General features: G+C 43.2%; 1 protein-coding gene across 1 annotated transcript in view; it reads right to left on the bottom strand.

Annotated features, from left to right (window-relative positions):
- The window catches only part of FER1L6 (fer-1 like family member 6), a 116,348-nt gene that overhangs the window by 92,235 nt on the left and 1,568 nt on the right, over positions 1-22,545 (bottom strand). The window contains 9 exon segments of the mRNA XM_029923322.1: positions 3,271-3,623; positions 5,333-5,525; positions 7,139-7,325; positions 7,902-8,058; positions 9,505-9,583; positions 12,968-13,030; positions 16,564-16,695; positions 16,772-16,826; positions 19,748-19,868. Of these exon segments, the coding sequence (XP_029779182.1) occupies positions 3,271-3,623; positions 5,333-5,525; positions 7,139-7,325; positions 7,902-8,058; positions 9,505-9,583; positions 12,968-13,030; positions 16,564-16,695; positions 16,772-16,826; positions 19,748-19,868 (1,340 nt within the window).

Genomic DNA, 22,545 nt, shown 5'->3' with positions numbered 1-22,545 from the left:
TGTTTACTGAGCTCTTATTACGTGTCAAATGTGGTATTAAGACATTTACCTACTATCTAATTCTCATAACCCCCCTAAGAGGGAGATGCTTTTATTCTACTTGTGTAAATATGAGGACAGTGCAGTCTGTGAAAGGTTAAAATATCTGCTCAAAGTCACCAAACATGCCTAATATTTATTGAGCACTTACTATGTGCCAGGCTAGTTCTTAGAACTTTGTTTATATTAAATCATTAAATCCCTGCTATGAGCCTATGAAGTAGGGCTTATTACTGGAAATAAGCATAAGGAGCTTAAGTCACTTGCCCAAAGATTCAGAGGCAATGTCTCTCTAGAGGCTGCACCGCACGGCCACATGCAAAATCCAGCCATCTTGTTTGGGAGTCCACCATTTAAAGTATTATACTTCACTCACTCCAGGAAATAACACCACTTTACCTGTAGCTCTTTAATGCATGTATCACTTTCTATTTCCTGTACATTTACTTTGTACATCTTACCTCCCCTTCTGTATCATAAGTTCCATAGAGTCAGACTCCATTTATATTCCTACCAATATTGAGGATGATGTTTAAACAAGAAGCTACTCGGTACGTGTTTACACAATTTAAAAATGAACACATCTATTAGATTAGCTGTGCTCTGTGAAAGCTTGGCATAGGGAGATGAACTTTGAGGGTGGTGATGAGGGTGAGTTGGAAAAACCAAACTCATGGGATCTCATTTGTCCAAGTATGCAAGGAGAACATGGATACAGCAAGGGAGATAAGAGCTCAGGACCCTGGCAAGCTAAACAAGAAGATGATACAAGAAGGTGACATCACCATGTTGGTAAGGGTGAGCACTGAGCTGTTGAGGCTCTGGGGAAGGTAGACGCCCACTATGATAGTTTTAAAATATGTCCAAAAATTCTTGGAAAGTCTTCCCCTCAAAAGATGAAACCTAATTCCCCTCCCTTTCAGTGTGGGCTGGGCTTAGTGACTCATTTCTAACACACATAGCAGTGTGTGGCGTCTATGGGTTTTGTCATAAAAGACATTGAGGTTTCTGCCTTCCCCTCCCTTAGATCACCTGCTCCAGTGAAGGAGAAGCCAACTGCCATAAAGACACTAAGTATGTTATGGAAGGGTCCAGATGGTGAGGAAATGACGCCTCCTGCCAACAGTCAACAAGGAACTAAGTCCTCTTGCCAACAGCCATGTGAGTGCGCCATCTTGGAGGTAGATCCTGCCACTCCAGTCAAGCTGTCAGATGATTGCAGCCCCTACTAACATCTTGATTAAAACCTCATTAATTTGGGGTGCCTGGGGGGCTCAGTCAGTTAAACATCTGACTTTGGCTCAGGTCATGATCTCACAGTTCATGGGTTCAAGCCCCATGTCAGGCTCTGTGCTGACAGCTCAGAGCCTGGAGCCTGCTTTGGATTCTGTGTCTCCCTCTCTCTCTGCCCCTCCCCTGGTCACACTGTCTCTCTCTGTCTCTCAAAAATAAATGTTAAAAAAATATTTTTTAAAAAGAAAAAGAAACCTCATGAATTCTGAGCCAGAACCACCAAGTTAAGGTATTCCTAAATTTCTCATCCACAGAGAAAATAAATGTTTATTGTTTTAAGTTGCTAAATTTGAGGGTACTTGTTATGTAGTGAAAGATAACTAATAAAGCCAGCAAGAAACAGATCACAAACAAGAAGCCAAGATGAAAAAAGAAGGAAGGAGAAGTAACGGTTTGAATGAGACCTGAATTTCCCCTCTCCTACCTCCTTCTACACAGCAGCCAGTACCCTTGTAGAAAATGTATGCTCTGCATAGACTCCCAGCTACCCTTGTTTTCTGCTAGATTTTTTTTCAGATGGTCTTAGCAAAATATCTTGAAGATATTGACTTGGGTTGAGAAAATCTTCCACTAGGCCCTTTCTACTTGGTAATTTCTGTTTAGAAAAAAATAGCCAGTCTCAACAATAGGAAAGGTTTCCACAGAGTCAGATACAGGGGATACTGGCATAGGTGGCTACTTAAGATACCCGCAGTTTCTGGCAAAGTCCAAAAAATGTCATTTCCAAAGCTGCCATACATTCTGAAAAAATACACATAAATACAATCACAGCAAGGCAATGCCAATCTTAACCATAACAAACTGAAACCACGCATTTACAAAGAATATTTCCCAATATACAAGTTCATAAGGGAGAACTGAGGAGGTCCACAGAATGCCCAGGGTAGGTCCAAACAACAGGGTAGACAGCTCCGAATAGCTGCCTACTGGTAGTGGGAACAAACCATAGGAACACTGATCACAGCAACAGCAAACGCACTGCCTGCCTACCGAGTATGCGCAAAGAACCCTGCCAACCATTTTACAGGCATCCCCTCATTCACCCCCAGATGACTATGACAGGGGGACTATTACTGCCCCATTGTGTTGATAAGTAAACTGAAACATGGTACTTGGAGAGCCATGAATAGAACCAATCTCCAAGATTTCCAACCCTGGGCTCCAAGCTCTCCCCAAAAAGCTGGAGATGTATTGGATCCCAGCAGTAAAAATAAGTGGCTCTGCCAGAGCTAAGCAGACCCAGACCAGCCATCACATCTCTTCCCCAGCTGAAACGACTCTCTTGTTGACCTGAGAAATACACCCCCATAGGCAGACCATTCAAGTTGAAAGCTGGAATCTACTCACTTCTGCTACTAACAAAACACAGGTTCCTTCATTGGCTTAACTAAAAAGTACTCTTACTCATCTGAACAGTGGAGGGGATATTCACAGTTGGCATTCATATTGGTGACCCAGATCTCTTTCCCATCATACAGAAATGGGCTGGAAGAATGCTAACATGCTTAAGGTTGAGCAATACACAGAAATAAGCATTCCTTTGAATTGCAATTTTCCCCCAGGCGTGGGCAGGGGAATAGGTTTCTCAAATTCTTATATCCCAGCATGTCACCCACTCTTCCTCCTCTTCATTCCCCATCCCACAATGCCTCACATCCAGAGCATATGCTGTTCTAACAAACTAAACAAAATTAGGCCATGGGTAGAGCTCACTCCATCTTCCCACCACCTACTTCCTCACTTTGGTGCCCATTGGAATCTGTGTTTTTGGGGGACACTTGAGGAACTTATCATGAGCAGACAGCAGGAATGTGTCAGGAAGAGGCAGTGGATTGCAGGGGGAGGAGACCTGTGCATGACTTTGGGGGCCCATGAGAGCAGATGGCCGGTGGTGCTTCCTCTCTGGGCTTGTCTCACAGGGGCAGTGCTCAGACCTACCTCAGGGGGCACATCGAAAGGTTCCACCTCAACCTCTGTTGAGTTGGTCTTGTCTGAAGCCTGCTGGGATTTTCCACCATCGGTCTTATCATCCTTGTCTTTACTGGAGCCTTTGGAAGACTTGGAATCTTTGTCCTTCGAAGACAACTTGAGCTCCTTGAGTGTCTTGGAAAATTTAGATTCCTGCATCCCTCCTGAAAGGATCTCCACAGCAATTTCCACCAAGATTCTGCCCCTGAATGACACACCTTCTCCAAAGCCTTCATTCAGTTCCTGGTAGTCATCCATCAGACTGTGGTTCCTGGGTGAGCCATACAGGTTAATCCAGGCAGGTCCAAAGGTCGGTAGAAAGCCTACAATAACCAAACTTTAGTTGCCCGATAAAGCAAGTTGATTATTTCTTGCTTTATGAAAATTGTGCATGCCCATGCAGAATATAAAATATACAGAAAACACAAGAGAAAACATTTACAGAATATTCCATCCCCAAAAGAGCCACAATGGCCATTTTGCTGTATGTGCTGTATTGCTTTATAGTCCTTGCATGCACATGCAGGTTACAATGGTCATAGCTGTAATGATTCTATGAATGCCCACATGCATCTCTGTCTGTCCATTCATTCATCTAATGGTTATTGACTCTGAACATGTGCCAGGCACTGTGTGGATGCCAAACAGAGCCCACTGGAGAACAGAGCAGAAAGAAATATTAAACGAGTAAATATTTATAAGTGCTAAGAAAGAGATTTACCTTGTGTTGAAAGAACAAATAACAGGATGATGAGGCATGAAGAGGGGTCAGGCAGAGAGAGATTTTGTCCCAAAGGAGGGTCAATTTTAAGAATTGGGGGGCACCTGCCTGGCTCAGTTGGTTAAGTGTCCAACTTCAGCTCAGGTCATGATCTTGCGGTTTGTGGGTTAGAGCCCCGCATTGGACTCTGTGCTAACAGCTTGGAACCTGGAGCTGCTTCAGATTCTGTGTCTCCCTCTCTCTCCTCTACCCCACTCACACTCTGTCTTTCTCGCTCTCAAAAATAAATAAACATTAAAAAAATTTAAAGAAGCAGAGCTATTGTGTTAAAGGGGATAAAAAGATTTTATGGCCCCTAATGTCTAATTTTGAAGACACCTCTATATACTTCTTTGCATACAATCAAGAAGTTCCTGAAAATTGGAGTAAAACATGTTTATGTCTAATTGAGAAATACTGAAGGTGGGCAGAGTGTGCATTCTGCATAAAATAATCCTATGGCAAACCCTTCCCACATATGAAGACTTAAACAATAGGTATTTATTGAGGCTTTTCTGTGGTGTCACACTGTGAGAGGCAGAAAAATATGGAAATCTTGTCTTCTGCTTAAGCTAAGCCTTGAGTATATATTAGCATATGTACACATATACACATATATATGCATAAATATATTCATCAATTAATATAAATTTGTAGTGCAGAGAAAGAGTACCTTGGGATTTTAAGAATGGAGAGTTTGGGGGGATTATTAGAAAGCTATTGCCTGCTAATTTAGCTTTAGCAAATAAAGAGTAGAAGCTCTTTCTCCTGACTGATGGATGAGCTGGAACTCTCTATTCCCTCCCTGGCTCTCTGAGGGCACAGTCAGCAGCACCTTCCTGCAATACTCCTGACCTCGTGCTCCTAGCAGTGAGTTGGGGGCACAAAAGTTTTGGACCATTTAAATGTGTAAACACCATTCTTAGCTTGTGAGCCACAAAACATATTTGGCAGGCTGGATGTGGCCCCTGGACCAGAGCCTGTCAACATCTGATCTAATCTCAACATTTCACATTTCATGTAAGAAACCTAAGGCTCAAAGAGAGGGTGTGGTTCCTGAAGGACAATGTTCATGGAAGACCTGGGCCTGGGACCAAGGCTCCTGGCTGCCACAGCCAGACTCCACTTACGGCCCTAAACCCAAGCCACAAACCACACAGAGCTTAGAAGTGCCTAACACACTGCCTGCTCCAATCCTCTTGTTTTAAAGATGAGGGCTTTAAATCAATTCTTTTGTGGCCTCATGTCTGAGTCAGACATATGGGGTTTTACCTTTATCTCCATCCTGTTCATTGGAGATTTTCTTCAGGTCGATGAAATGGGTGGCCAGTGCTACATCATTCATGCTGCCTTCATCCCACACCTGGATTTTCACCCTCCGACACAAAGGAGGGAACATTTCCTTGAAGACCACCTGTTCGTGCCACACGGGATCAGCACAGTTCTTCTGCACTGTGGTTCGCCCCTAAAGACAAAGCCAGCAAGACGTGAGCTGTTGGAGGGAATGAAAGATGTCTGCTGACCTGACTTCAAGCCTACTGGCAAACCAAGTTGCCAGAAATAATGAACCTGCTTCCACTGACACCCAGGGAGATCCATTGTACCCAGAAACATCAAGTGGCTTTCCCTTATCCACAGGTGAATGGGTTCCAAGACACCAGTGGGTGCCTGAACCCACAGACAGAACCTATATGTACACTTTTTTTCCTCTACATACACACCTATGGTAAAGTTCAGTTTCAAAATAGGGCAGACTAAGATTACCAACAACAACTAGTAATAAAATATAACAATTATAACAATATACCCTAATAAAAGTTAACATAGATCTTAGCAACTTCAGCATACGATTTCTTTTGTTTTCATATTAAGTCAAGACCTTTCACCTTTTCACTTAAAGGAAACATTTTATAGCTTCTCTTTGGTGTATCCAAATTGCCAGGACCACTGCTCCTGGATCTGGGGGCCATTACTAAGTAAAATAAGGGGTACTTAACCTCTAGCACTGCCATAGCACCACAGCGGACCTGATAAGCCAGGCAGCTAAGTGGCTAACAACAGACGATGTGGATATGCTGGACAAAGGGATGATTCACATCTGGATAGGTTGGAGCAGGATAGCGCGAAATTTCATCACGCTATTTGGAACAGTGTGCAATTTAAAACTCAGCGATCATTTATTCCTGGAATTTTCCACTTAATAATTTCAGGCCGTGGTAGACCACGGGTAACTGAAACCACAGAAAGCAAAACCACAGATAAGGGAGGAATACTGTCCTGACACTCTACCCTGCACTGGACACCATGCCAGTCATCAGGGACAAAGGGAGTAATGATGGGTCCTGTCCTCTGAAAGTTCTTATAATCACAAGATTATGAAATCAAGCCAACACGCATGTTATGAACATGACTTTTTCCTTGCATCTCCAGGAATGCAGCAGATATAGTCAGACCCTGAGTTTGTGTCTTATCAAAGGCTTTTATAAGGGCTTTGTGCTCTTGCCCCATCTGGACCTCAGTTTTTTTGTCATAAAATGGAGGTGATGCTCCATATGATTGCCAAAGGGTCCAGGTAAAAAGTACTCCAGTGTTCGCCCTGCCAAGATGAAGGGTAGCATATATTGTAGGGATAGAGATGACATATGTGTCAGTTGAAGCTTCAAATACCAGCCAACCAGGATTAAGCTGTGACCATGTGCCCAGACCCTGGTATTTCCAAGGTCTCTTGAGCAGGGAACAGCAGGGAATAGAGATGTCCAGGCTCACTTAGGACAAGGACCACCTGGGAAGCCTGGGGAGCAGGTTAGGAGGCAGATAGCAATGCTACAGATCCTCGGTAAGAGCTCGGAGAAGTCGCCAGAGGTGATGAAGGCGGTCTGTCTGCCTGGGTCCTAGAGAGTAAGTGGGTCACCCTCCCACTTACCCGCCATGTGACTCAATGCCTTTTGAGACAAGCTTTCTCTCTCAAGGCACTTCCTAATTTTTATTTTAACTTGATTTCATTTGATTAGAAATGTCCTGGGTAAAGAGTGGCGTTCTGGCCCGGGTTTGCCGTTGGTGGGGATGATATCTCCTTACCGTCTGTCCAGCAAAGGACACCTCCACAAAGGGGTCCACAAGGTCCTTACTGTCACCCACAAATGCTTTGGTGACATTCGCCATGATGCTGGAGTTCATTTTGGGCAACCCCTCTGCTTTGTAGAGTCTCACGTAGAATCTGGCCCAGGGTCTCTCTGATGGAAACCCTTTAGGGATCAAAAGGTTCCTTGAGGGGGAACAAAAACAAAAAATCAAAAAGCTCGCTCACATGAAAGAAGAGAAGAAGTAGAAGCAATCCGGAGGCAGAAAGAAGGATCCTGATACAGGAGAAAAAAACTGAAAAGATGAGGATTCATCGCTAAAATGAGTTTTCTTTGTGGTGTAAATGGCAGCAAAGGATATGAATACAGTGACTGCAAACTCATTCCAGTCCTCAAAGTGTAGAATAAACACTGTCTCCCACACTGCACCTTAGAAGAAGTGCATTAAGTCTTCCCATTTCATAAACCGGTGGTTTAAAGTATAATTCCTCCAAAGAAAAGTCAACCAAATCCAGATAAATAGGATAAGCTCAAGAACATAGGGAGACAGCCTGTCCTTGTCCTAGAAGCTGACCTCCCAAAGGCTAGTGACACTGCTGATAAGACACATCTTGATGTCTCTGAGAGAGCAGAATCCCCAGTGGACAAGGCATGAATTTGGCAATCCTCATGTACCCACCAGGAGAGGGAGGCAGGGAGGGAAAGAGAGATACTTAGGGCATATCATTTCTTTTGCGTGGCCCTGGATGGACCTGCCTCACTTTTCTATTTGCTCCTCGGCATCGGAAGTCTTGGGGTGGGTTTTTAAGACGTCGCCTTTCCCAGTCATGCTGATGTCACACTTCAGGTACCCCTTCGTGCCCGTCCTGATGTCGCCAGGGTCTGTGAGCAGGGCCCACTTGTCACAGAACTGATGACCTGTAAAAGCATCCCGACGGCTCAGATACCCTGCGTGGCCGGGCCCAGCAGGTGCGGCCAGTTCATTCCCACACCCAAGGCCTCCCAAGCTCTGTTCCCTGGAGGGGGCAGCTCATCGGGGTGTCCCCAGCCTCGTGCTGCCTCCCTCCCCTCCTTCCCTCTTCTCCTTTTGTTCCCGCTCTCTTCTCTTTCTCTCCAACCTGCCGCAGATATTTGGAAAGCCTTCACCCCATGGCTTATTGCCTGACAGGTCCCTAGCTTTGACAGGCTATGAATGGCTATGATGAGACATGAATGGAGTAGATAAGTCAATATTTCACAGGCTGTAAATGTGACTTGTGGATCTTTCTGTTTGGTCTACACTGTCAGTCCAAACTTTAAAATCTCTTACAAAATCTGGACTTATGGCTTATGTGGAAAAAGCTGTTTGATCTGCCAATACAGAATGCACATTTCCAAGTGTCAGCAGGTGGTAAAGGAGTTGAGTAGCCACAATGGGTTGTGCACAGCCTGCAACACCCCTTAATGTATTAACCCACCGCACTCAGTGATACCCACGGCCTGGCCCCCTGCACTCAATGTGAGTTGTAATTACTGCTGAAGAGAAGGGGCCTCGTAAGAAAAGATCTATATCTGTTGATGGCCCAGTTACTTATCCACTCCTAACCTTGCACAAATTACCTGCCTTCTCTGAGTTTCACTTTCTATAAATCAAAGATAGTAAAAATTATCATAGCAAATCCTTATATGGTATGCAACAACCCTAGAAAGGAGACACTATTTTTATCTTCATTTTCTCAGATGAGGAAACTGAAGTGTAGAGAAGTCAAGTCATTTGCCCAAGGTTGCACAACCAGGAAGCTGCAGGGTAGAATTTGAAGCCAAGCCATCTGGCTCCATCGGGACACCTGGGTGGCTCAGTCGCTTAAGCATCTGACTTTGGCTTAGGTCATGATCTCGTGGTTTGTGGGTTCAAGCTCCATGTTGGGCTCTGTGCTGACAGCTCGGAGCCTGGAGCCTGCTTCAGATTGTGTGCTTCTCTCTCTCTTGCTCCCTCTCTCTCTCTGCCCTTCCCCCACTCTGTCTCTGTCTCTCAAAAGTGAACAAACATTAAAAAGAATTGAAGCCAGGCCACCTGGCTCCAGAGTCCAAATGTGTAACTCCTGTGTCACTTTTTCTGTGTGTGCCTCACAGCATCACAGCAGTAAATGAGAGAGAATTTGTTGGGGAAAGAGGGGGCAACTGTTCAGAAGTATGGACATAAAAGACAATTTTGTCATTAGACTGTGAACTTTGAGGAAAAGGGCCAGGTGTTGCTTTGACTGTGTAATTGGTGTTCATAGACTGACTGAATGGGGCAGTGGATGGGCAGGTGAATGAGCTGACCTCCAGGTGTGGCAAACTGGAGACGAGTAAAGGAGAGATGAGGAAGGGATGCTTTCTCACCAGGTTGGTTGTACACAGTCCCCAGGTCCACTTTGAAGGAACCGATGAGTATGCTTCCTATCAGCTTGTGGTGAAAGACCTGAGGAGAGACAGAGCAGTGAGTCTGGCCACACCAGATTTCTCTTTGAGAACAGATCTATGAAATGGGTTCATGATACCTCAGTGAGGACTCTAGACCTTGCTGCTTGGTCATTACGTGAAAAGGGCATCCAGAAGCATCTCACCTACCTGTTCCTCCTGGCAGGTTTTCAGCTAGCGAAGTGCACCTAACAAATCCCACTGCCTTGGAAAGTATTTTTAGGCCAAAGTGAGCTCTAGTATAGCCCATCTCTGCCTACTGAAACTATACCCATCCTTCAATGTCTAGAGAAAATGTTACCTCCTCCAAGCAGGGCTCCCTGACCCCCTCAACTGAGAGTCCTCTTTCTCCCCTAAATTTCCAAAACTCTCTGCTCACATCTTACTCAAGGAACTCCTCACATATTGCTTTGAAAGGTATAAGAGTCAGAACAAGGGAAGCAGTCATCTTCAATATTCTGTCTGATCAGAAGGCAGCAGGCTGCCTGGTTAGACACAGCGACACACTGGATGCAGGGCTATCAAGAAGCAGAAGTTGTAAAGGAAAGCAGCAGCCCTGCTACGGGGTCCAGAAGGCACACTGCACGGGAAACTGATGAAGCAGGAGCACTGTTAACTCAGAAAAAAGAGAAAACTGGGGGTGTGGAGAAGGGGTCATGGTAACTTAAACATTTTCCAATCTTGGAAATCCTGCCATCTACAATAGGGACTAAGTTCCCCATGAGGTTTCCCAGTCACAGAAATAGAGACTCAGCTCACTCTAAGGACAGTTTCTATAAAAGAATTTTCTGGCAATGAATAGGTTTTTCTGGAGATAGTGACGGTCCATCACTGGCTATAACCAAGCACTGCACAAAATCCCATGTCAAGGAGGTGCTGAGAGGGGTTCCTGCAGCAGCTGCAAGTTAGACTAGATGGCCTCTGGGCTTCCTTCTGTGACATTCTGAGTTCCTTGAATCAAAGACGGTTTCCTTCTTTCTCCTACCCACCATATATGCATGGCCTTGTTCATTATATGTGTTCAATAAACATTTGGTGAATTAATGAATGATTCCCGGATTGAATGATGTATGAATAGGAGACTTTTGTGGTTTCTAAACAGCTTCCTTTGGCAGAAGCAATAAGAAAAAACAAATTCAATAGACTTTGGGAAATGAAGAAACGACAGCCCTTCCCATCTCCTTTCCACCCTTGCTCCCTTGCCCAAACTTTGCAAGGGAGGTAAGATAACTGAGGGGAAGTAAGGACAGCTCTTGGCTCCTGGGAAGGAGTTATTTAAGGCTTAGCATACAATGCTCACTCCAAACCCCCTATGCTTGCAGTTGCTAATGTGATTTCCCAAAGGCCCAAGCGAGAACACAAGCCTGAATCAGGCTCTCTTCTCAGGTCAAAGGCATCTGGGTCCCCGTGGGCTTGATGGGATAATGGGGCACAAGAGCCCATATGGGCCTTTAAATAACACAGAAGGCCTCCTCAAATCATCCATCCACCCAGCCTTATGTCCAGGGAAGCCTCATGTGGTCAAGCATTAGATTACAAGGACTTCAGGGAGGCACACACAGATTTCTGGGGCCCTGCATGCCAGGGGGCCACTATCAAGGGAAGACGGTCTTTAGCACCATTGAGGTTTGCCATAGCCTGGCCATCCCAATAGTCCCTCCTTACTGCACTCCCTCCTTCTTCCCTCATGTTCAATTTCTTTGGGCATGTTGACTTTTAGTTCATGGACTAGCAGAACACTTGTATTAAACTCCCCTCCAAGGGACTTTTCCCTGTAAAATTTTTGGTTTCTGTCCCTAGGGGTCATTTCAGGAGCCCAAAGTCTCTCTTCTTCCAAGCTAGAGGAACAAAGATAGGCAATACCAGCTTTGGTCCTCGGGCTAAGAACCTACCATCCTACAGAGTCATGACCCTCATGTATGCTATGGTATAAAAATCTAGCTATTCACTGTTTGTCTGAAATCTAGACAGTTCCTTAGGACCCAGTTACACTGCCCATCTCACAAACAGGTAGTTGGCTGAGCTATGCAATGTAACAAAGCCCTAGGCCATGCCCCAGGTCCCGAAATATCTTCTGCAACACTTGTCCTCATGCCTGAAATTCACATGAAGACTGTTTGGCTCTTAACAACTTTTCATTCTTCAAGCGCCACATTCTTCAAGTGCCCCTGAGTAAGAGAATATAATAATTCCACTATTACCTAAGACTTAATGCAGGATTTATATGTTGTACATATGATATGTGTATATATAATCAAATAAATGATATATGATTACTATAATATAACATAATATAATATATATTAGTGGGTGATAAGGACAGGCAAGGAAGTCTCCGAGACAAGTTTTGCCATCTTAAAATTCTGATTAGAGTTGGTGTCACTGTTGAGGAAAACATTTCCCTATTCTCCACACATCTTACATTGTCACATAAAGTACAGAGTCTGTCCTTTTAGAACCATTAGGAGAAGAGCCCCAACCTTTGCACCACTCTCCCCGCCTCTTGCATAGCTATGCTACCCTCTTCATGGGAGAAGCAGTGATTTCCCAGAGGGGCAAGATAAATGAGGTCTGTCACCCACTGGTCTCTCTGTCTCTTTTGTGAGTGGTGTGAGTTCTGTCTGGCCCATACTCTCTCACTTGGGTGAGTACAGTTTCAGCATGGACACCTTCCCTTCCCATTCATGTCCTCCATGTGATGGACCACATTCATCAGGTGCCTTTGGCTAGAACAAGAATCTTCTCTGTCACTGCTGTTCAGACATGATCTGTGAAGGCAGGAATTCACCCTCCAGGGCTGAGGAAGGGTCTATGCAGCAGACACAATCCCGCATAAACAGGTCCTAAAGTCTACACTCAGAGGTAGCTATGAAGAAGCCAAATGGCAACCACTTGCTCCAAATCACATTCTCTGATCCAGTATTACTGATATATTTGTTTCCTTCCTGATGCTTTTCCTACTTCTCTATTTATTACCAACTACAAGTGGGGAGTGGTGTGATTAATTATCATTAGTGTAGGTATCATCCCAGGAGAGAGACACTAACATTTCGTTACATAAAAATAAAGAAATCAATTCAAAATGGCAATCATCAAGATGGCCATTGAAGCATGTATTTTACATTCCTACATTAGTAAACTCCACAATTCAATTCATGACGGCTTGAGAGTAGCTTATAGCTTGTTTCCAGGAGGCACGATTTCCTTAAAGAGGTTTTCCTTCCCAAATTCCTCCACACTAGTTATTGCATGTTCTAGCTTGCTGGTTTTGAACTCACCATCCCACACTCACCCACTCCCAAGTCTATTCACCCCTACACAGGCTGAGGTGTTCTAAAGAGTTCCCAATGCCTAGAATCTTTCCCATCATCAATGATATACTTACTGAGATTTTGATGATCTTGTCAAAAAGATGCACTTGGGGTCCAATGAAGTCAAACACAAAGTACTATAAAACATAAAATTAATTTTGACCATAAATTCCAGACTTGCATCTAAGAACCTTATTACTGGAGTAGTTATAGATTTCTGTCATTCTAACCAATTGCTGCATGGTCCTCAGTGGCATGAATACACCATCAATTGATTGGTCATCTCCTATTTAAGGTCACCTAAGTTCTTTTTGTATTCAAATGCAAAAAGAAAATGCTGTCACCCCATCTTTGCCCAGGATATATATGATTTTTCCTTTAAAATGGACATAGAAAGTGGAAGTGTTGGGTCATAGCTTATGTGCATGTGAATTTCTAATAGAGTGAAGTTTCCTTCCATAGGGGCTAAGCCATGCTATTTTCTCACTGCCAGCATATGAAAATTCCATTTCTCCATACTGCTGCCAACCCTTTATATCATCAATTCTCTTACATTTTTTGCCTATTAATAATGATGGGTAAAACTCATATCTCAATGTAGTTTTAATTTGGGACAAACTTGATTAAAATCTAATTTCCTCAGGATTTTTCAGTTTCTAACATTGCTGTGATATTCCCAAGAGTGACCAGGTAGAGAATGAAAAGAAATTATGGACAAGGAAGACTTCTAATTTTAAGAAAGTGTTTGAATTTTATTTTTTCTAATGTATATTTATTTTGAGAGAGAGGGAAAGAGCAGGGTAGAGGCAGAGAGAGAGGGAGTCAGAGAATCTCAAGCAGGCACTCCACATCAGTGCAGAGTCCAACGCAGGGCTCAAACTCAGGAACCATGGGTATGACCTGAGCCAAAATCAAGAGTCACTTGACTGGACACTTAACCGACTGAGTCACCCAGGCGCCCCAAGAAAGTGATTAAATTTTAGGGTTGAAGACATTAGCTAGACCAGTCTCTATATTCTACACATAGAAGAAGACTGAAGTCCAAAGGATTTAAAAGACACGCTACATTCAGACAGCTGGTTACTGCTGGACCTGAGAACTTGGCCTATTTCTCCAGAAGTTACCACACAAGGGGTTCAAATACTAGATGTTTCACTGTACCTCCCAAATGTGAAATTGTATTCTCCTAAGATTTAGAACACTGGAATGGTGTCTCATTGTGGGTTGTGTCTTTGGGGGGACTAGTAGGGGTGAGGGAGGCAGGACCAGGAAGCTGCTTTTTATTTGTTTTTGAGCTTCATTGTGGGAAAATAGCACAAGGACCTTAGAGATGAACAGGACAGTAGTAGGAATGGGAGAGCTGGCTGCTCATGGCCTGCTTTTACACAGCAAAACAGAAAAACCAAAATGTGGAAACTGAAAGATGCCATCACACACCATAATAAGAGACCTTCAAAATGGCAGTCCTTAGCATCAGTGACAGGTCACATTACATTCCGTGTCTTCTGTTTCAGAAAATGGGAAAACACATATGACATTTCAGGAAGTTGCTCATGTGTGTGTGTGTGTGTGTGTGTGTGTGTGTGTGTGTGTGTGTGTGTGTATTCAAACTTTTAAAGAGTTTTATTGTTCAGACTTTCTTTTATGTGGAAAACTCAGATGAAATTTCTTATTTTGATGTATGAGATACTGTGAGTTCCTTGACCAATAAATTAGTTCCAATGTTTATTGCTTTCTGCTGCATTTCACATTTCAAACTCAATTGCCTCATACAGGTTCCCTAGATCTTTGGGCCACACATATTTTTATAGCTGAAAAATATTCCCTAGCCCCTAATAACTGATTCCTTCAACATCTCATGGCCTTTGGCTTGAAAATTAGAGGCAAAAGCTATAACAAAGGTCTTTAGTTCAACTGTACCAAAGGTTTTTACTTGAACTTTTCTATATTTTTACTTGAGTGTCTACTGATTGCACTTGGTCCCAACTTAATGTCATTTAGATCCAGGACTTGCATGCATAAAGGAAATACTAATTATACCATGTAACAAACCTATGGAGCTTTGCTGTTTTGAAGCATTTTCATACACCTTATTTCATGTCACATCCATGCCAAAAATTGTTATGGAGGGGGTAGAACAGGAAAGACAAAATTCATGGTAAAAGGTTTGGAGACAGGGGTGATGGATGACGAGGAAAGCAGTTAACAGCTCAAATCTGATTTTCCCATTTTCTGTTGATTTCACAACTAATGGTATCCCTTTTCAATTACTACTCCCATTAGGGAAATAATTAAGAGCCTGCTGCATTTTTTAATAATTGATGGTGTCAAAGTGCCTATGGGGAAACAAGCACTCTTGTGCACTGTCAGTTAGAGTATAAATTATTTCCTCTTTGGAGGGTAATTTGTTGATATCAAAATTCTTAATGCATATACTCTTTGCCTCAGTTATGCCATATTAATATCAGTAAAAGTAGTAGCCAAAAGCCGAAAAAAATTAATATCCATTAATGAGAGATGACTGGTTTAGTAAATTATGGTGTATCAACGCAGTGGGGAAACTACACCTATGAGGGGAAAATGAGATTGAACTATATGTCTTGGTATTACCTCTACGATACATTGTTTTGTGAAAAGATCAAGGTCTAGGACAGAGTGAATAGAATGCTACCATTTGACCACAATATTTATTTGTGCTCCCATACATGCCCGGGATACCTCTGGAAGGGCACACAAATCCCTGGTGAGGATGGCTGCCTCTAGGTCAGGAGGATGGGGGGTTAGGGATCAAAGAGTAGAGGGATGCGTATTTTTCATCCTACAGGATTTTATGCTCTTTGTATCTTATGCAATTTTTTTACTGTGTCATCTTTTTATTTAGAAAAAGAGAATTTAGTATGTATAATATTTAGAAGCTTCCTGTCTTTAATGATTTTCTCTCTTTGATGTTCACAGTTTTTGCACTGCCTGGAAAAATACAACTGTTTTACTTTCCAATGCAACATGCCTATTCCAAAACTAATAATTAAATTTTCAGTGTCTCTTTCACAAAAAGGAATGTTTATCTTCTTCATAACCAACACTCATTTATTGAATATAAAACCAGAGCTTATAATGGATGAAGATGAGCATATAAAAAATAAGAATAAATTTAAACAAAGAAATAAGAAAATGGGTATATTTAAAACATAGCAATTAATTTAAAATCAGTAGGAATTCAGGGTGCCTGGGTGGCTCAGTCAGTTAAGTGTCCCACTTCAGCTCAGGTCATGATCTCACAGTTTGTGAGTTCAAGCCCCACGTCAGGTTCTGTGCCAATAACTCAGAGCCTGGAGCCTGCTTCAGATTCTGTGTCTCCCTCTCTCTCTGCCCCTTCCCTGCTCTCACTCTGCCTCTGTCTCTCTCTCTAAAAAATAAACATTAAAAATGTTTTAAACAAAACAAAATAAAATAAAATAAAATCAGTAGGAATACCTGATCTGTCCTTTCCATTACCTTTCTGTGAAACTCTATGGGGTTGTTTGCAAGGAGCTCAGAGAATTTGCCAGGGCTTAGATGAATGAGGGGGAGCAGTAAGGAGACACATGGCTTTTCTATTTGGCTAAAGAATACCACAGATGGCAGCGCAGGGAGCCTTGGTGGAGGGGATGTTGTGACCACCATGACTTACTTCATTGTAAAACGGGCTATTGGTTCCTTCCTTCACGGTGCTCTGCTTCTTCTCATCCCCGACCTCAATGATCACAACAGGGTCAATGTTCTCACCCACCAGCTGGCGGGCCTCAATGATGGTGACGGCAATCTACAACACAAAGTAGCAGGTGGGCACTCCGGACCTTGCTGTTCGTTCACACAAGAAGAACCAGGCTGTCACTTACCTGGTAGTTTTGTGATCTGATCTCCCCATCATGGATCTTAGTCAACAGTTTTGATCTATTAAAAGAAAGTTTAACATATTTGTTTCATTAAGTAAGAACATACTTTGGATCCATAAGCCATGATACTATTTTCCCAGGTACTCTAAGTGCTTTTATTTATACTGTATCACATATTCTCTCTCTTTATCTCTAAATGTCAGTGGACAAGTGACTCAATCTCTCTATGACTCAGTTTCTCCATCATAAAAATGAAGCTAATAATAGCACTTGCCACATGAGATAATGGCTATTATTAAGTGATATAATGCATGTAAAGGTTTAACCCAGTGCCAAATGAGAATAAGTGTCAACTCTTATTGTAAGACTATCGGTATCGTTTATTTTTGGTTTTACAAAATGAGAAACTCCAATGTCTCAGCCGGTCAGTAGCAGAACTGGGTCTGCCTAAAGATCTCCCTTATTTCCTTTCTGGTCCTACCCACAGGACCTCTTTGCCATTTATAGTAGATATAACAATCCTGAGTTTTGTGATTGCTTTTGAAAGAATCAGTAAAAGAGGAAATTGGGAGGAGTGGCCAAGATGCCATCTCTGTGAGATTTCACATCCCAAGGGATTTCATTTATCTGGACTGTCAGAAGGAATGAGAAACAAATGCACAACACCTGGGCATTTAGAAATCAGAAAATAGTAGAAAGAGGTGAAGGATCCCTGTTGTCACCAAGGCAGCAACAGGTGGGAGATGAAGTGAGCTAGAGTTCTTATTGAATTGTATTCTCCTGCTTTCTGACAGCACCGTCTTGCATTTGACTTCATTCCATTTCTGCTGATTATAATTGAGTCCAGCAGAGAACAGAGTAAGCTCATAAAAATCCCAAAGCTTTAGACTCAGACTGATCTGATTTAAAATATTTGTTTTTCCCAATGTGACGTTACCCTTAATTTCCTCATCTGAAAATGAAAATAATAATTCCTACCATGTGATGTTGTTCTGAGGATGAAAGGAGATAGTACACGTAGAGAAGGGTAGAGAGCAAAAGGTATATATGTTCATTAACAAAATGGCAAATTCGCACTGGTCATTCTACTGTGTGAAAGCTCTGTGCTGGCCTTGGAGGAAAAACAGATGAATGAGCCATCAGCCTGGCCCTTACAGAACTAGCAATCTATCCAAGGGAGAGAGGACCGAAGCACAGCAAGAAAGAACTCATAAGTGTAAAATGTGTTGTAGGAAAAAAAAATGGGATAAGAGTTCAGAGACGAGAGAAATTCCTGAGAGGCCAGGTAAGCAACAAAGACTTCACTGCGGAGGCTGGATGTCAGTTGAGCATTATTCGGTGGGTAGAATTTCAATTGATGGAGAATGCACTGACCAGGGAAAAAGAAGAGGTCTACTCCTCTTTATTTCTCTTTCTCCTGCCCCTCCCCATGCAGTGCTGTTATTCGAGTGAAATGAATGGCAAGGGATTCCTTCAAGGATAGTTAAGAGTAATTGAGGAGAGCCTGGGTGGCTCAGTCGCTTAAGAATCCAGCTTCGGCTCAGGTCATGATCTTGTGGTTCATGGGTTTGAGCCCCGCATCGGGCTCTGGGCTGACAGCTAGCTCAGAGCCTGGAGCCTGTTTCAGATTCTGTGTCTCCCTCTCTCTCTGACCCTCCGCTGCTTGTGATGCCTCTCTCTCTGTCTCTCAAAAATAAATTTAAAAAAAATACATTAAAAAATTAAAATAATTGAAATCCTGAGTCAGGGAGCTTTGGGGGCCATGGTTGTCATGGTGCAGTAAAGGGGGAAAGGGATACTGCAGTGAGTATGTGCATACAACTTTCATGTCTCCTTTAAAGACTCAGCCTCTCAGCTATCACTGTCTCTGATTTCCAGCTGTCTCCCCACCCCTTCTACCCACATATCTACTGTGTGCTGTCCTGTATGGCCCAGTAATAACAACTCGATCTGCCACACAGGAAGCACTAATTTGCTTTATTGATAGTAAGAATTCTGACTGGACAAAGAAGGGAAGGCAGGAGGAATTACAATGAGTAGGAAATAGACATAAACAAATATAGAAAATAGACATATACAAATAGACATAAACAAATATACCTTGACAGCCCAGGTATTAGCATCCTTGGATCCTTCGTCTTTGCCTTATCACTGGTCTCTCATTCTGACATGGGCTGGACTCATGACTTGCACTGGCCAATAGAATGCAGCAAAAATGACTTTTGCTAATTCCAGACCTAGGCTCAGTAGACCTTATGTACTCCTCCTCCTTCTCCTGAAACTCTGCCATCACCGCTGCTGGACCAAGCTCCGACTAGCCTTGGAGGGTCTAATTCCATATGGAGGGAGTTCAATGGTCCCAAGTGAAGCAATCTTAGACCAGCCTATCACCAGCCAACAGTCAAACTAAAATCAGCGGAGCCACCAAATGACCACACACACACACACACACACACGAGTGTGAATGTGTAGTGATCTAGGACCAGTAAAACTAACCAACAAGCCAATAGACTCATAAGCAACAATACATTTTTTATTAAGCCTCTGAGTTTGGGAGTGTTACACATCAATTGCTAACTAATACAGCAAATCAAATGCAGAAGGCCAATTTGTTCTTTTTGTCAGATAGTACCAACATTTGGGACAAAGCCAAGACATCTGGCACCTTGATGAATTAAAGAGCAGGCGAGTGACAGCTCTCGAGTCTGTCTCCGTTGTTGCTGTCATTCTTGAATTATGAGGCACATAAAGACCTTAACTCAGGGGACTTAAGAGCAGAAGCTGGTAGAACTGGGACCCTGGCTCGCTGATGGCTGACCACTATCAAGAGGCCAGCACTGCCGTGGAGGAAACTGAGTACATAGAGACCTCTGTCTTCCTGCCTTAGACCTTTGGTGCCTTGTGAACAGTGATCGGTTATTATTCTCACGTGGGAGGTGCTCAGTAAATGTGCGCTGACTGCCTGCATCTGCACAGTACCTTCTCTTTGAAGGAGCTGAAGGGACAGGGGTGCCAGATGTATGATCATAAATCAAATCTCCTCCCAGTCCTTCCTGGTGAGAAGGGCCCTCCTGTGATACTTCTGCTTCACCTTGGCCATCTAGAGAAGCAAACAAAGGAAGAAAACTCTGTCAAATATGATACACAGTGATGATCAGAGCCTCAACTGGCCGGCACTATGCTAATCACCATAAGGGGTACAGTCCCTGCCAGTATGAAACTTAACATTTTATTGGCAGAAAAGACAGGCATACACCTTAATTTTTCTTTAAAAAAAATCATCTTCTGTTTCCAAAAAAGAGTAGGTTTATATGCATGGTATTATGGAAAGAAAACTGGATTATGAATTCAAAGACATGCTTTCAAGTCACGACCTTGCCAGTGGAATTTCAGACAAGTAATTTATTCCCTCTGTACCTCATCTGTAAAATTTAATGTGCATAAGAATCACCTGGGAAGCTGTTAAAATGCAGATTCTGATTCAGTGGGTCTGGGGTGGAGTCCAAGATTCTGCATTTCTAATAGCAATGCCCCAATTCCTGCTGGCTGAGGGCCAATGTTGAGTAGAAAGGTGTCCTAGGTTGAATCATATTCCCCAAAGACAACGAGTCCTAATCCCCAGAACTGTAAATATTACTTGAAAAAAGGGTCTTTGCAGATGTGATTAAATGAAGGATTTTGCGATGAGATTTCCCTGGGTTAGACAGGTGGGTCCTAACTGCTATAATATGTATCCTTAGAAGAGAGAGGCAGAGAACAGAAGAGTGCGATGTGATCACAAGGCAGAGATGGGACAGATGCCATCACGGCCAGCAGAGACACTAGAGGCAGGAACTGGATACTCCCCAGGGGGGGAGGGGCCCTGCCAATATTTGTATTTCTAGCCCGTGATACTGATTGCGAATTTCCAGCCTCCATTACTATGAGAAAATTAATGTGGGGCTTTTAAAATATAGTTTATTGTCAAGTTGGTTTCCATATAACAAGACCCAGTGCTCTTCCCCACAAGTGCCCTCCTCCATGACCATTGCCCCCCTTCCCTTTTCCCCTCCCCCTTCAGCTCTCAGTTCATTTTCAGTATTCAAGAGTCTCTCATGATTTGCCTTCCTCCCTCTCCCTCTTTTTCCCCCTTCCCCTCCCCATGGTCCTCTGTTAGGTTTCTCCTGTTAGACCTGTGAGTGGAAACATATGGTATCTGTCCTTCTCCACCTGACTTATTTCACTTAGCATGACTCCCTCGAGGTCCATCCACTTTGCTACAAATGGCCAGATTTCGTTCTTTCTCATGGCTGTGTAGTTTTCCATTGTATAGATAAACCACATCTTCTTGATCCATAATGTGGGTTATTTTAAATTACCCAGTTTGTGGTAATTTGTTATAGCTGCCATAGGAAATGAATGCACAAGTGTCTCGAAAATTTAAATGAACAGATAGTAAACATATTCTTTAGATCTCTTCCCCCACTGTGGGATTCAGATTTATCTGGGATGTCACTTGGATGTCAAGATTTTTTTTAATTCCCTGGGTGCTTCCTTTTCTTTTTAAAGTTTATTTATTTATTTTGAGAGAGAGAGAGAGAGAGACAGAGACAGAGACAGAGAATCCCAAGCAGGCTCCACACTGCCATCTCAGAGCCTGATGAGGGGCTCAAACTCATAAACGTTGAGATCATGACCTGAGCTGAGCCACCCCATATGGACCCCAGGTGATTCTAATGTGTAGAAAAGCTTACGAACCACCTCTCAGCCAGGTTTTTGGTAAAAACAACAACAACAACAACAACAACAACAGAGAGAGTGTGGAATATTCTCATGTACTAAGAGACTCTGCGTGGTGTAGTTCAAAACCCTGACCCCAGAGGTTGGGTAGAAATCCCAGCTCTGCCACAGTCTAACTCTTTGATCTTCTCAGAGCCCTGCTGTCCTCATCTATAAAGTAAGGCAAGGCCAATGTTACCTACCCTACAGGGGTGGTTTTTTCTATTGTCTATTTTCTTTACAGCACTTTTCTCAACTTGTAATTCAGTTACCTCCTCAGGTCCCAGTAGATAACAGATGGCGCCCCCAGAACAGGAGGATCTGAGGACGTTGTAATTTACAAAGGTGTGGATATAGGAAAATCACAAAGGGTTGTGCAGCTAGCTGAGGCTCAGAGCAGCCAAACTGTATCTATTTAGAAGACCCCAAAATGAGGAGAGCGAGCAGTTACCAGAACCTGGAAGGAGAGGAAGTCAGGTCCAGCTGGCTTCCCTATAGAGCAGCAACCATCCTTCAGTTGAAGGTCTCATTCAACCACAAACCCTGTGCTCATGCTCCTCCCTCCCTCGAACTTCCTGCTGGGGTGCCTCACTGGGGAAGGGACCTGAGTAATGCATCAGTACAGGTCAGCATCCTGGGGCTGAGAACAGGTAGAGAATTGATTTGGAAAGGCAAACAGAAGAGTCCTACACAGAGCTATCCTCTCTCTAAACTATCCAATGTTCACCATCATATACCAGAATCTACCACAGGACCAGCACCCAGCGGACCTTCCATTAGTCTTTGTTGAGTAAATGCATGAATAGAAGATCATGGGAGGCACTCAATAATTTTGTTGGATAACTAATTAAAGGATGAGTTAGGATCACTGGAATTTTATGTAGCGAAGACATAGCCACTATGCTTCAAATACATAGACATGCGAGCCCCCGACTTTGAGAATCTCCAAATGCTTCATCTAGAAGAGCCCTAACTTCCCAGGCAGTCCCAAAGGGAAAGACCAAAGTGTACTCAGGTCT

The sequence above is a fragment of the Suricata suricatta genome, chromosome 15, assembly GCF_006229205.1.
Source record: "Suricata suricatta isolate VVHF042 chromosome 15, meerkat_22Aug2017_6uvM2_HiC, whole genome shotgun sequence".
Classification (NCBI taxonomy): Eukaryota; Metazoa; Chordata; class Mammalia; order Carnivora; family Herpestidae; genus Suricata; species Suricata suricatta.
The sequence above is the reverse complement of the archived record's forward strand: the minus strand, read 5'-3'. Positions and strand labels throughout refer to the sequence as shown.